At 46.1% G+C, this 13,407-nt stretch overlaps 1 protein-coding gene across 3 annotated transcripts in view; it reads right to left on the bottom strand.

Moving 5' to 3' along the window:
- SPNS2 (SPNS lysolipid transporter 2, sphingosine-1-phosphate) overlaps nt 1–10,822 on the bottom strand; it is a 140,128-nt gene extending 129,306 nt beyond the window's left edge. For all 3 annotated transcript variants that reach the window (XR_010375502.1, XR_010375503.1, XM_064467716.1), the window contains exon 1: nt 10,370–10,822. Coding sequence is in view for 1 of the 3 variants with exons in the window: in XM_064467716.1 (XP_064323786.1) it covers nt 10,370–10,664 (295 nt within the window). In the remaining 2 variants the exon portion in view is untranslated. The remainder of the gene's footprint in view (nt 1–10,369) is intronic.
- Between the last annotated feature and the right edge of the window lie 2,585 nt (nt 10,823–13,407).

The raw sequence follows: 13,407 nt of genomic DNA, 5'->3' as shown, positions 1-13,407 counted from the left end.
TATGACTACAGAAGCATTACTAATTTTGAGTCACTTCCAAATGAGGAAAAAGTTTAACAAGAACAATGAAATGCAGACCAAAAGTGATTTACCTCTCGCTCTTCAGCTACTGTTGCAGTCCCTCTCAATCCACAGTCCCAACTTCGTAATTTTGGTAGCTTTGTAATAACTTGACATACACCCACTGCACATTGAATAGCTGCCAAAAATGTGCCTTAGTATCACATCCATCCTGGAACACCTTTAAGGGCAAAGGTAAGTTTAACCCTACTTGGAAAAGTGTTTTAGCATGGCATGAGAGACTAAGAACCTCTGGAAGGGCACTATGCAGCGATGCAACAAATGTGCTGCACAGACATAAGCTTCAAGAAGCAAGAGCTGCTCTCCTTCCACTGCAACTCTAACTGCTGAGACACACAAGTTTAGAAAGATGCCTCACTTCTCCAGCAACTTGAAGAGTATGACCCAAAATTTATTTAATTAGTGAAAGGTCTATCCAATTTCATGGGTGTTAAAGCACATATAAAACAGTGCACTAGCTTCCAAAACTGGTCACACATCTAGGCTTACAAAATAACTGTGATATCCATTTATGCAGAGCAGGAATTTGCCACCCTAAAAATACATGTTTTATGAAGGAAATAGCAAGTGACCCTAAATTTTAGCAGTTCTACCAAGACCCTGCTATAATGAAATAGGCAAGAGAAGCAAAGTCATTAATTTTATTGCTTTTTCGGCACTTCTGTACAGTTCAAGGTATGTCACAGAGCCGGCAAGCACAGAGCAGTACGTGCTAGGGAAGCGTTGCGAACTGCTCGTGAGCATCCAGCACCTGCATACATATAAAGAGTAGATTAACCAAATACAGAGGTAAATGAAATAAGTTGGTTATTCCCTTGACAGCTAAGAAATGCTGTTGGGAGGAAAGGGCAGAAAATACCACTCGCTGCGTGGAGTGCTAGTGGGTGAGTACCCAACCTTCAGCCAGGATTAGCACCCAACCACCTCACGTTCTGACCAGTGACTCAAGGTCTTTCGTTAGGGATTGTGTAATTGTTTATGCAGTGTGTATGCAAGCACAGATGAACAAAACCACCAGAATTCCTCTCATTTAGGAAAAATAAAAAGTTATCTCCCTTCCCTTAATACCAGTTGGGAATAAGGCGCACACACACACTTTTTAGGGCCCCAAACACCGTAGCTTAATTGATCACCAGAAGCTCAGGAATCTCAGCACATTGGTTTTATAGTCAAAAATCAATTACCTTAGTATTTTCCATATCTTGTTATAGGAAAATCATAAAGGAGAAATCAATGTTTGCCTTTCCATGCACCTTGTTTGGTACTTCTGAGTTACAAATTCCTCAAAAATTGCAAAGGGAAAAAAGCTCCTAATACTATCACATTACAGGGTTCTTTGTCCTCCCCCTTCTCTTCCCGATCAGAGAAGAAATAACACATCCAAGACTGATCTGATCAGGAACTGTCAGTTTTAATCAGAGCATTGTAGCTGTCAGTCACAGGTGGCCCTTGGGTATTTTGTTTCCTGAATATATAAAAGATTGTTATTCTGAAAGTTAGGCAGCATTTCTGGCTGCTAGAGGGAAATAACAAGACTGTTATAAATGTTTTAGCATTAGTATTGCTGCAGCAGTATTTGAGTTCTAATAGCTTAACTCACCAATACACGCAGTGACCACTCTTTGAGGCACACTGGTGCATTAGAAATCATTTTCCCTTATTGCATAGTTTGTTTCATAACTTACATAGTCAGCATTTATTAATAGTGTTGCAATTCTATATTAATTATTATTTAGCACTGACAGTATGCCTGGAACGGCACAAAATTAGCCCCTGCCCCAAAGTGCTTAAGAAGCCCCAACTCAGTGTCCCATAACCAACGTTTCACACACTAACCTGCTCAGTTACTGAAGCCTGGATAGCTGATCAAATTATTTAACTCGTGCTGCTCAGGACAGCCAAGCCACACTGGGTCTCGCTGGGATAAAGTTTACAAGCACAAGCCTGTTGGAGCAAACCACCCAACGCTAAAGGCAATGGAAAAATGAGAATCCAGTATCTTACGGGAGAAAAGAAAAATCCTGTCAGTCTCACATTTTCAAATGAAAAGTCTCACTGAAGAGGCATACAGCAAGAGCACACAGTGGTTTGTAAGCTTCCCGAACTGCACACCTGGCAGCAAAGCTGTGCTGAAGCCACTACGTATGCCAGCATAAACGCAAAATGTCCACAGCCATCAATACAACACAGACACAAATCATGAAGTACAGAAGTGAGAGGCAGAAAGAAGTGAAAACTGCAAACCAACAACAGGGCAAGACCCCCCTCTCAGATCTGTACTGCTTTGCTGGCACACTCTCCCAAAGGATCGCTCCTCTGAAATGAGAGCATGCAGAGAGAACAGAACATCAAAGCACGGGACAGCCACATGAATCAAAGTTCACCTTCGGGTAGGTTTAATTCAAGCCCTGCAGGCTTCACACAGACAGAAGTCCTGTTGACTCTGTCAGTTCACCCACTCTTGTTGTTTTCCATGTTGCCAGGAACACAGGGCTCACGTTCTGAGACAATAATGATATGTTTCTGATATGAATAAAGCAAATGGGAAGCTATGAAACAAATAATTAACTGTGTTCTGTTATTTACATAATTATTGGCAGAAGCCTGAAGGAGTAAAATGGATTACTGCAGTTTTGGTTCAATGCAGCCTTAAAATAAAAAAACATCATCACATGCCAAAGCTGAAAAGGATTTTCATTCCAGCATGTGGTTCTTTCATTCTGCCAGCAAGCTCCAAGCTGCTACTGCAGCTATTCTCCATATAACCCTGATCTTTTCCCTCTGCTGTTCTGTTTAGCCACTGCAGTTGCTGGCCGCCAGCAGAAGCATAGAACAGGTACTAAAAATAATAAAATAAAAAGCCTGTAGGAGATAGAATTGTTCACCAACTACATAACCCTGGAATGTTCACATTGTTGAAGCCTAAATTTAGGTCTGGCAAGGCATAAAGCCGAGTTTTTCTTTTGTATTGCTCTCCCTTCAGCTAAAATTGCGCTATGCATTTCAGTTGTGGTAGAAGATCAACAGTTCTGGAGAAGAATGATTTATATATATTCCCTCAAAAACAGAAGTACAGAATAGGTGGGAGCAGCTACATTGGTCTCATGACATGCTTCATTGCTGTCTAGAAGGATCAGCCTGACAGAACTCCTCTATGCCCTTCCCAGCCATGTCTTGTGTGGAGGCTTTCCTGAAACACACAGCATCATGAAGAGTGTAAAAGAGACCACCGTGGGGTCCTGAACAGCTCATCCAAGAGCCTTCCAAAAGACAACTTCAGCCACTCCTGACTGGCAATAGGCCCAAAGCAATGACCTCAAAAGTGAAAGATTCTATACCCCTTTAGTCATCCAGGATCCCTCACATTCTCACTTTCCTCATTATTTATACTGCTGTGAAACCAGAAGCATGGAAATTAGCGTTCCCTCCCTTTCACTTCCTTTCCCTGCAACCCTACAGAAATAGCTGGGTTACGTAAGACAGAAACACCTACAAAATAACAATGAAAACAGATGTGTCAAAAAAAGAAAAAAATGTGATGAGATGCCTACTGTGCATGCCAATTCTAAGTAAAGTACTTGTCCAGTCTATGAATAGTGCAGTGCACTATTTTAATATTGCCAAACTCAAAGGCAGGTTCTAGCAGAGCTCAGAACTAAGGGCTTGGAAGGAGGTGGGGGGTGTTGGGGTGTTGCTTGGGGGTTTTTTGGCTGGTTGGTTGGTTTGGTTTTTTTGCCTGTACCTGCCTCAGATTAGCTTCTTGACTTTCAGACCCGTTCACCAAAAATGCAATTTTCAGAAAAGGTCCATGCCATGTTCTGTACCCAAACTTCTCTGGAAACCACCAGGAGTTGCTCACCTCACTTATACCTCTCTGGGCTCTGCGCCCAAGCCCATTTTGCTCAACTCGCATTAACTTCCATGGCCCCTTAGGCACTTCACAGGTCCTTCTGAGAACTCATTTTGAACATACATTATCTTTTTCCTAGAACACTCATCACCCTACATCCACAGCGCCAATTTCCAGAAAATGCTCTCAACCAGCAAAGGGTGTCATCCTCCACCATCCATTTCCAACAGACATCTTCATGCTTTTTCCTGTGATGCTCGTCATGTTTGGTAGATGCTGTCTGTAACCACTTGCTGAAAGCTACCACTGTCTTCCCTCAAATCCCTCCTTTGCCTATGCTGCCTATGAAATAAGTCATATCTGCTAATGTCCTGGGGCTCCTTACACTAACCAATACTGTCTCTTGTCTCCTTCAGACCCCCTCCCACCCACGGCATACAGCTCTCTGATCCCTCCTGATATACATGGATGGTAAGTACCTTGGGTGCACCACCTGACTCAGTAGAAGCTGTACAATGATGTCCTGGTCTATAATACACAAAAAGCAATGATGAAGCAAACAAGCAACTCTGCAAGAGTTCTGATCTCTGAATTTCCTAATTTATATCTGTAAAATAAAATTATGGCTTCCCATTGAATCTCCTGAGTAGGCACCATGAGACTTTACTAACAGTTGTAAGGAAACTCAAGACCTTTACAAACCTTGTTTGATTCAGGCGAGACATTATAACATCACCTTTTGATCGCAAGTTCCTCAGCACTTGAAAGCCCAAGTGAGACCTATGGGATTTCATATCAGGGGAAAGTCACCAGCTTTTAACAACATCTATTGAACTTAGCAGCCCCCCATGCTACTAATGGGGAGCTTGTTTGCTTCTGGTGTAGTCTACCAGAAGCAATAAAGAATAAACGTGTAATAAACAGGAGCAACTGAAAACAAGTTGACTGATGGAATTCAACCCTACTACAGCTTGGCACGGTATCTGAAAAGTCATGAAGGAATGACTATAGAATTCCCACACTTCTGACCAGAGAAGCTTTTCTGCACAGCCCCTGATATTGACAGGCTCCAAGATCTAGGGACTAGTTATGATCATCACATTATTCTTAATAACATACTCAATATTTATGAGGATCTTAACTCCATGTAATAAAGCCCCCATTCACTAACTGTGGTGACTTGGATGCTTTGGGGATAAAATTAATCAACATGCATGAAAGAGGATCTCAGAGTCAAACAGGAAAATCTGCACATAATAACAAAGATAGTAACTATCTGGCAAACCTATATCACAAGGAAGAAAAATACTATGATTAAAGACTTCGCTCAAAATGTAAAATACTCTGAAACAAATCCTGCCAACTCACGTAAGAACCGGCAAACAGGAAGCAGCTGACTGTGCAATAAAGCCCATCACACAGGGAAAACACAATGTTAGAGAACTAGATGGTACTACACAGTCCTTGTCATCGTGCTGCAGAGTGCTTTCTTTCGCCTGCTTTTGAAGTGCATGAGGCTCAGTCCTTCTAGCTCCTGCTCCCAGTGCAGTACTTCTTGCGCCTTGAGCCAGCAGCAGGTATCTATGGTCCAAGGAAAACGTTGCTGTCCTTTTGCAAATTCTCACATGGGTGAGCTTGGGGCACCCCTGGCTCAAGTAGGCTCTGTCAATATTCTTTTTTAATATTTTGCAGCATTACACTTCTTCCACAGCTGAGTCCTAGGTTGAGCTTAGCTCTGCCACTTAATGGTTTCCTCCCTGAAATAAGCACTGAGCATAGTCTTGTTACAAGGGGGATAAGGGGCGCTCTCTATCCCATCACATATACGAGATCTCAGACTGCATAAAGATCGTTCAGTATGAAACATGCTATGAGGTAACATATTACTATCAGAAATATGAGCTCACAAGTGAAAAGAAGAAAAAAGAAGCAGTTTTGGCTTATAAACTCTTGAACATCTTTGCATTTGAGAGTTAGTGTTGAACCTTTCCTAACCCTTCAGTTATAGCTTGTACTACATAGTTTCAAACTTGACTTTCAACTTTCAATAATCATTTGCATGTACGTATCTTCAAAGAATGGTATTTGATTTGCAACTATGTTTTGTAATGAGAGGCTAATTAACACAAATATGGTTATTAGCAAGTTCCAGACATTTACAGGACAAAAACAGCAGACCAAAGCCTATGGCACACTGTCACAGGGACAGAGAACCTCAAGGATGAGCAAATACCAGCCAAGGCTCTGCCACTAACTATATTACCACAGGCAAATCGACAACACTAACTCTGTTTCCCCTTCTGTAGTGGGATAGTAAGACTCATTTACTTTGCTGTGTAGTTCTCCAGCTTAATTAAATTGTTACCTTTAAATTAAAGGCACTACAGAAATGCCAGGAAGTAGTGTCTGAACTAGAAGGTGGAGGTAACACCCTAATGAAGCAAGACTATTTCCATCGACAACAGCAGCCATAGTGAAAGGTCATCCATGGCATAATTGTGAAGCCACATTCCAAGCTTCTGAAGGTAAGATGACTTTCCCCAAAACTTCATTAAGGAAGAAGGTATGTCCCAGCAGCACCAGATGGCTGAAATGCTGTAGTTTCACAGGTACTCTATGATAGGTTACTGCTAAGTTTCTCTTTGCTTTCCCAATAGCAGCAAAATATCACGGTTCTTGAAAGCATGCTTTTTCCACAGGCAACTGTTTTCAGTATGATCAAAGACCTATGAAGAAAATTGCAGAGGATCACTTCCCTTCAAGTCAGTAATGTTCAGCACAGAGTTTTCAGTCTTTTCTTTAGACGAGCCACAGTAGAGGCACTCCCGCTTTTTGTCTGGGACAGCTTCTCCCAATATCATTGTATTTTAACCTTCCCACACACACTGGAAATTTCCAACTCTTGTAAACATAAGGACGTTATTGAAAGATTACTGTGCCAGCTTTTTATTTTTAAAGTATTGGAAGAAACTTAAACAGTAAGAAGCAGGCCAGTCCTCAGCAGAGGGCCAGTTCACCATGCATTCCTAAAAGAGCTGCAACTTAGCATCAGGGGTGAAGCCGTACACCTCCTGTGTCTCAGAAACCGCGCTCAAGTCCTGCCGTGGAACATCCCAGATACCAAAAGGCATATACCATCCTAAATTCATTCAGTCTATACTGGGACATCATTAAACCAAAACTAGGGAAACAGGCAGCTACTTCCTTGTTTCTTGGACCTGAAAAAAAGACCACCCAAGAACAACTCATCATACACAATGTCTTTGTATCCAGAGTGTAAATACCAAGAAATACCGTGTTTGCTGTTTATTTTTTAATAATGCAAAAGCATTTGCTTTTTACTTTTAGGAGCAAGATGTACCATAGGTCAGCCTAGAGTTTTCCTGCTATTACCTAAGATCTCCTTGTGTTGACTGGTTGCATGTTATCTAACTTCCACGTGGTTACGTTAGAAAACAGCGGGAGATACCCAGGGAACTACAGATGCAACACAGCACTCCACATATGATCTTTTTTTTCCTACCAACTAAAAATATAATATATACTTGTATATACTTATTTTATATATATATACACACACACTATATATATATAAAATTGCTATTTTTTTATCCTTGCATTTGTGACCAGGAAGACCAAAATTGTTGCAACCAAGTTTCCAAGTAAGATAGAAGATGCACTTGTAGTATCGTGCCCACAAACTGGATTTTCTGTTTGCTTATGTCCGTCTGCCAGCTGCCTACTAATCGCTTTTGAGTCCACTGACCTGGCTTTCAAATAAATTTGACAGCAGGAGGAAGTCCCAAAGCTCCCAAGACTTTCATTTAAAAAAAATAGTTGGGTAGAGGAGAGACTCATATAAGAAAGGTTAATGACAAAGGTCAGCTCTTATTTGACGTCAGAGAACCCACAGGAGGGATCACCCTAGAGACACAAATCCTCAGGAACCAGTTTCCATTGGTACTGCTGCTCTTCTAACACTTGTTTCAAACAGAGCTGGAACCAGAAATTAATTCCAGTTCTCACAACAGTTCGCTGGCCTTAGGTAAATCATAACTTCTGATGCTACTTCCCCTGCCATATTGTGGCTAGTGTTAAACTCCCTTATTACGATGCTGCAACAATTCATATTTGAAATGTCCTTTGAAGGTCTGAAGAGTTGTATTCACTAATTATTACCTGTCTTGAGATGTGAGCTGAATATTCAAAGTGCTAGCTTGATTCATATGCAAGTGCACATCGCATAAGCATGTGGTATGCACTAAGACTCAAAATATTAAAGCAAAGTTTTCTTGTAGAGAAGACTTTATAATAAAGTCAGCTTTCAGCTCAAAACACATCATTTTTATTACCACAACTCTTCTATTAGACTGGATTTAAATTATTCCTTTTTTTTGGATTAGCACGTTATAGAGCACCAGTTTGAAAAATAAATATCCATTGAGAGAAGACAAAAGGATCATGCAAAATTTTATTCTGTCCCCAAAGGAAAGTCTGATGTCTGAGATCTTAAACCTTTGATATCAAGCTGAAAGCCAGCAGGTAAGTTCCACAGGGCAGTTACTGGGCACTGCAAAACCAGAGCTTATCCTAGGAACGCTGGCAATCGAAGCACCAGGACTGGCAATGCTACCTGACAGTAGGCAGGCATTTTTATTCTTTGGTCAGGCACTTTCCAGCCTTCCCAGAAATGAAAATGCTTTTGCCCTCCCTTGCCAGAGCATCCCATGCGTTCTGTTCTTGCAGACAAAAAATAAGATGTCTTGCTGAAAGTACTATAATAAATAGATGAACAAGATAGTGCTTTTTAAACAAAAAAATAAATAGGCTGAGTGCGCGGGGCTGGGGCAGGGAGCAGGGGGGTTGCCTCCTGAAGAAGAAACTTTCCATGCGTGAAAGGAGAATGGTGCTTTGTGGTAAATCTCTTTACTAGAGAGATTCCTATTTGAGGGTGAGGGAGCAAACTACCATTTCCTTCAGTAATAACAGATCAAGCTTTTATCTTCAATCTTCCTCCTGTAACATACTGACTACCAACCGAGTACTCGATACTTCCCAAGACTGGCCTTTACGTTTCCTGAAGGAGCAAGCCCTGCCTAAAAATAACAACCAAAAAGCCACAACAACATCAGTTAAGTTTTCCTTCTAATCCTCCCCATCTCCCTACCCCAGACAAGACAAAGCCAGCCTGGCCAACTTATTCTGACAACAGTGACTAGATTTATGTCCCCTGTACCCTACCACTGCCCTACAAACGTATATTATTTTAATGTAGCATAAACAAATGCACTCATTTGTTTAACATCACATTGAGTCCTAGTGATTAAAATATGTATATGCATAGAGCAAAATTTATACACGCACAAACCCCTTTATAAGCTCCGAAGATAAAATTATCAGTATTGCCAAACACAGAATATGTATTATGTTTTAATTACACGAGGCAGCCGAATACCAACAAGCCTACTTCATTTCTAATCAGAAAAAGTTCAGCAGTCACCTTCTCCCCTCCTACTACTGCCTGACAAGAATAAATGAGGAGTCCCCTCCCGGGACCCTACAGCAAGCGTCCCACCGCAGGTTTGTTTCGGGGCTGAGCTCCCAGCAGCCGCCGCCGCCGAGGCGCAGGGCGCCGCTCACGCAGCGCGGCGGGGAAAGCGCCTCCGTCGGGGAAGGCACGACTTCGAAGCGTCCACCTGAGGGAAAGCGCCGCTTCGCGAAGTGCAGTGCGGCTGCCCCGCGGCCCCTCCCGCGCCCCGCGGGCCCTCCCGCGCCCCGCTCCGCCGCCGGCCGGGAGCGGCTCCCGCCGCCTGCGAGCTGCGCGCCGCAAGGGCAGCCCGGCTCCTCGGGCTGCGGGGCCGACCTGCTCGGCGGCTGCTTTCACCCGCGGAGACAAAAGTGACGGCATTCCTCGATTCCCCCCCGTTGCACAGCAGGCTGTATTTCTCTGGCAGCAGCTGCACCTGTCACCCACAGCATTTACACCGGTCCTAAGATCAAGAACGCTTCTCCCATCAGCCCACGAAATCGCGTAAAGTGGCCTCGGCGTCCGGCAGCCCCCCCCGGCACCAGGCCCTTCCGAAAAAAAGCTTAAAAAACCCCCACCGAACACTCACTCCGCCACCGAGGCAAACAAAGGACACCTCCTTTTATTTGCGATGAAATTCAGCCAAAGTAAAGAACAATACCGGAGGGGCTGCGCGACGGGCACCAGCCGCAGCCGGCCACCCCGCATCCCGCGCCGCTCGCTCCAGCCCGGCCACGGCGAACCGGAGCCCCCCCACCCCACCCCGGGGCGGCCCGGCGGCGGGCCCCGCTGTCCCCCGTCCCACACACACACACACACCCCCCCGCCCCCGGGGCGGCCCCACCGGGCGGGCGGCGGCGGCCGCACCCCGCCCGGGCACCCCGGGGAGGGCCGCCGAGGGGTGCCCTCACCTGCCACCGTGTACCGGTCCAGGTAGTTGAGCACGTTGCCCACGCTGAGGATACCGGCGGCGGCCACGCGGGCCCGGCCGAGGCTCGGCGCCTTGGGGCGGCCGGGCGGGCGCTCGGGGTGCTTGCCGGCCGCCGGCGGGTTCATCCTGCCCGACAGGGTCTGCACCTCGCCCTCGGCTCCCCGGCCGCAGCAGCCCCGCTCGCCCTCTTCCTCCTCCTCCTCGTCGCCGGCTCGGAGCCGCCCGCCGCAGCCCGGGCTGCTACCGGAGGAACCGTCGCTTTCCAGGCACATCATGAGCTGCGGGGGGAGACAACCGCGGCGCAGCAGGAGCCCGCGCCGAGTGACCGGCGGTGCGCGTTCAGCGCCGCATCCCGCGGGACCGCCTGCCTGCGGGACCGCCCGCCCGCGGGACCGGCCGCCGCCGCCGCCGCCTCTGACAGCTGCCCGGGAGGGGCGGGGCCCGGCGCGGGCTCCGCCCCCGCGCGCCCCGCCCCGCCCGCGCGGCGGCGCGCAGCCGCGCCCCAACGGCCGCCGCGCGCCAGCGGCCGCCGCGCGCCCCGGCGGGAAGGGCTCCCTCGCTGAGTCCGGCCGCCGCCCGCCCCTCAGGGCCGGCACCGAGGAGCCCCTCGCTCCGCGGCGCTGCCGGCGCGGGGGCACCAAGCGCTCGGTTCCCTCGATCTCGCTTTTAGTATTCTACAGCAGTGCGCGGCGGCTCGGAGCACGCCGACCGGCAGAATCTGGCAGTAAACTGCACGTGGGCCCAACCCTCAGGTCTGGTTTTAAGAACAAATCCGTACGGAAAAAAAAAAAAAAAAATCTCCTTGCCTGGTTCCAACTCCCAGAACCATCCACAGGCACAAAAAGACCGCTGTCGGGGCAGGGGCGGCGTGAGGTAGGGTCAGGGCATGCTGGAATGCGCTGCCCACCTCACGGCTTCCTGCTCGGCCACAGCCGGTTTTCCTGTTGCACAGAAGTTGCTCAGGAACAACGTGCATCTTCAAAGGAAGTAGAATTGCTGCAAAATTCCCACACACACACGCTGAAAACAGTTTCATCCCGCTCCCTATAAAGTTCCACCTTTGAGCTAAGAAGGGCCAAGAGAAATTTCATTTCAAAAGAAGGCTTCAAAGAGATAAAAGTGTTCACAAACAGTGGCTCCAGCCTGTCGTACCTGTAGTAAAACTACAAAAGCTAACTAAAGCCAGAGAAATAAAACGAGCGCTAGAGAGCTAATGTGTGCTTGTCCAGAAACAGTAGGTTACGATTTCAGATTTCTCTGTTGATCTTACCTCTGAAACTGCATCATGATTAAAGCCTTTGTCTCTGGGATACACATTTAAACAAAAACCCCGTCACCTACCTCTGCGGAAACCTGCGTTGCTCACAGTACAATGTCCTCTGTGTGTGCTCAACATACCTGGCTTTGTCACACCCTTCCCACAGAGCTCGCGCCAGTGACACCAGGGCCGGGCTATGCCGGTAATCTGGTGAGATACTGCAAAAGGAACCCCCGGGATGCTGGTGGCGAAGAGGGTGAGTCAGCCTGCAATTCAGCGCTGTTTGAGCAACGCGTCATTGAGGAAAGGAGCGAGCACCGTTTCTGATGACACACAACACTCCTAAAGAGTGGTGATGTTATTACGTTGAGAACAGGTCTGCACAGACAGTCCAGAGCTAGTTTTGGTAACAGAAACATAATAGCTGGATTAACGTAGCATAACGTTCTGGCTGACTTGTTCAAATCTAGGGAATCATTTTCTACTCCATAGCAGCATCTGCAATTCAGATGTGACTGACGTGGTAAAGGTTGTACTAACAAAACCGCTTCTTCACATTCCTACTAATTTCAGAATTTCCAGAAGTACTGATGTACACTAATGTGGTCAAGTGACAGTGCTCACTCAGAATATTCTATAGCCCAAAAGGAGAAAAAGATATGGTAGAACTGAAGGAAAGAAGGAAAAAAGAAAGAAGAAAAAAAGGGAAGGAAAAAGGTATTAAATAGCTTCACGAAGGCCACACAGCTTGGCCAGCAGCGGAGGCAAAACTCATGCATTCTTTAAGTCAGACATATTGGGCACTAAAACCGCTGAGCTACAGGCTGAAGGAGTTCCACAGAGGCCAGAGTGTGCAGGAGCCCTCAGATGTTTATGTTCTGCTCCAAAGTCTATTCCACTCTTTTTTTTTAACCACTTGGGCTACCCCGTGGCTTTTCACACAGGAAAGAGTGTTCAGAAGATGTTAATGAGATTAAAAGGTAAGGCAAAATTAAAGACCTTCATCTTATGGATCAAATGGCTCCCCTGAAAGCAACTAAGAACGCAGTTTTCTTAAGAAATGGAAGTTTAATTTAATTTCTGTCTTTCCACTTGTAACCAATACCAAGCACACCAACACAGCCGACACTGAAACCAAGGTGGCTTACTGCACATCAAAATAACTGCCTAAAAAGGCTGGGGAGTGACTTCTCCAAACCCCCTCGGTCCAGCAAATCGCCAAGAAAATAGAAACCAGTCCAAATACCAACTTACTCTTAAAAGGCAACATATATGCTCCGAAGTTTGGGCAGGCATCTGATGGCCATCGAACATGGAGCAATGCAGGTCTGAGCTGAAGGGTCTTGCAGGAGCATTCTTTTACTTCTGACACAGGAGTTTCAGCTCAGACACATCACCAGATATAGCACAAGGAGGCGTTGGTGAGGCGGGTAGTTCTATGGACGTGCAGGGTCTTGCAGCCAACCCTAACACCTTCAACTGTACGTGGAAACTCGGAGCAGATGCCAGTGCATCCATGTCATGAGATTTGTGTAAAGGAAAAGCAGAGGGAACTGGAAGAAATGTGATGGAATTGGCTTTACTGGCAGGATGATTCATATGACTGAACTGCTAAAATCACTGGTTACTACCTCTTAAGAGGAACAGAGTAGATTCTAGCTTAGAGACATTGCTGGGTTTTGCTGTTACAGGTTGTCGAGAGGCAGTTTGATTACAGTGTGCAAGTTCTATCATGGGGAGAAAAATGCCAGTCCTAAGAG

Source organism: Phalacrocorax carbo, chromosome 17 (assembly GCF_963921805.1).
Source record: "Phalacrocorax carbo chromosome 17, bPhaCar2.1, whole genome shotgun sequence".
NCBI classification, from domain to species: Eukaryota; Metazoa; Chordata; class Aves; order Suliformes; family Phalacrocoracidae; genus Phalacrocorax; species Phalacrocorax carbo.
This window is presented reverse-complemented; position numbering and strand designations above follow the sequence as displayed.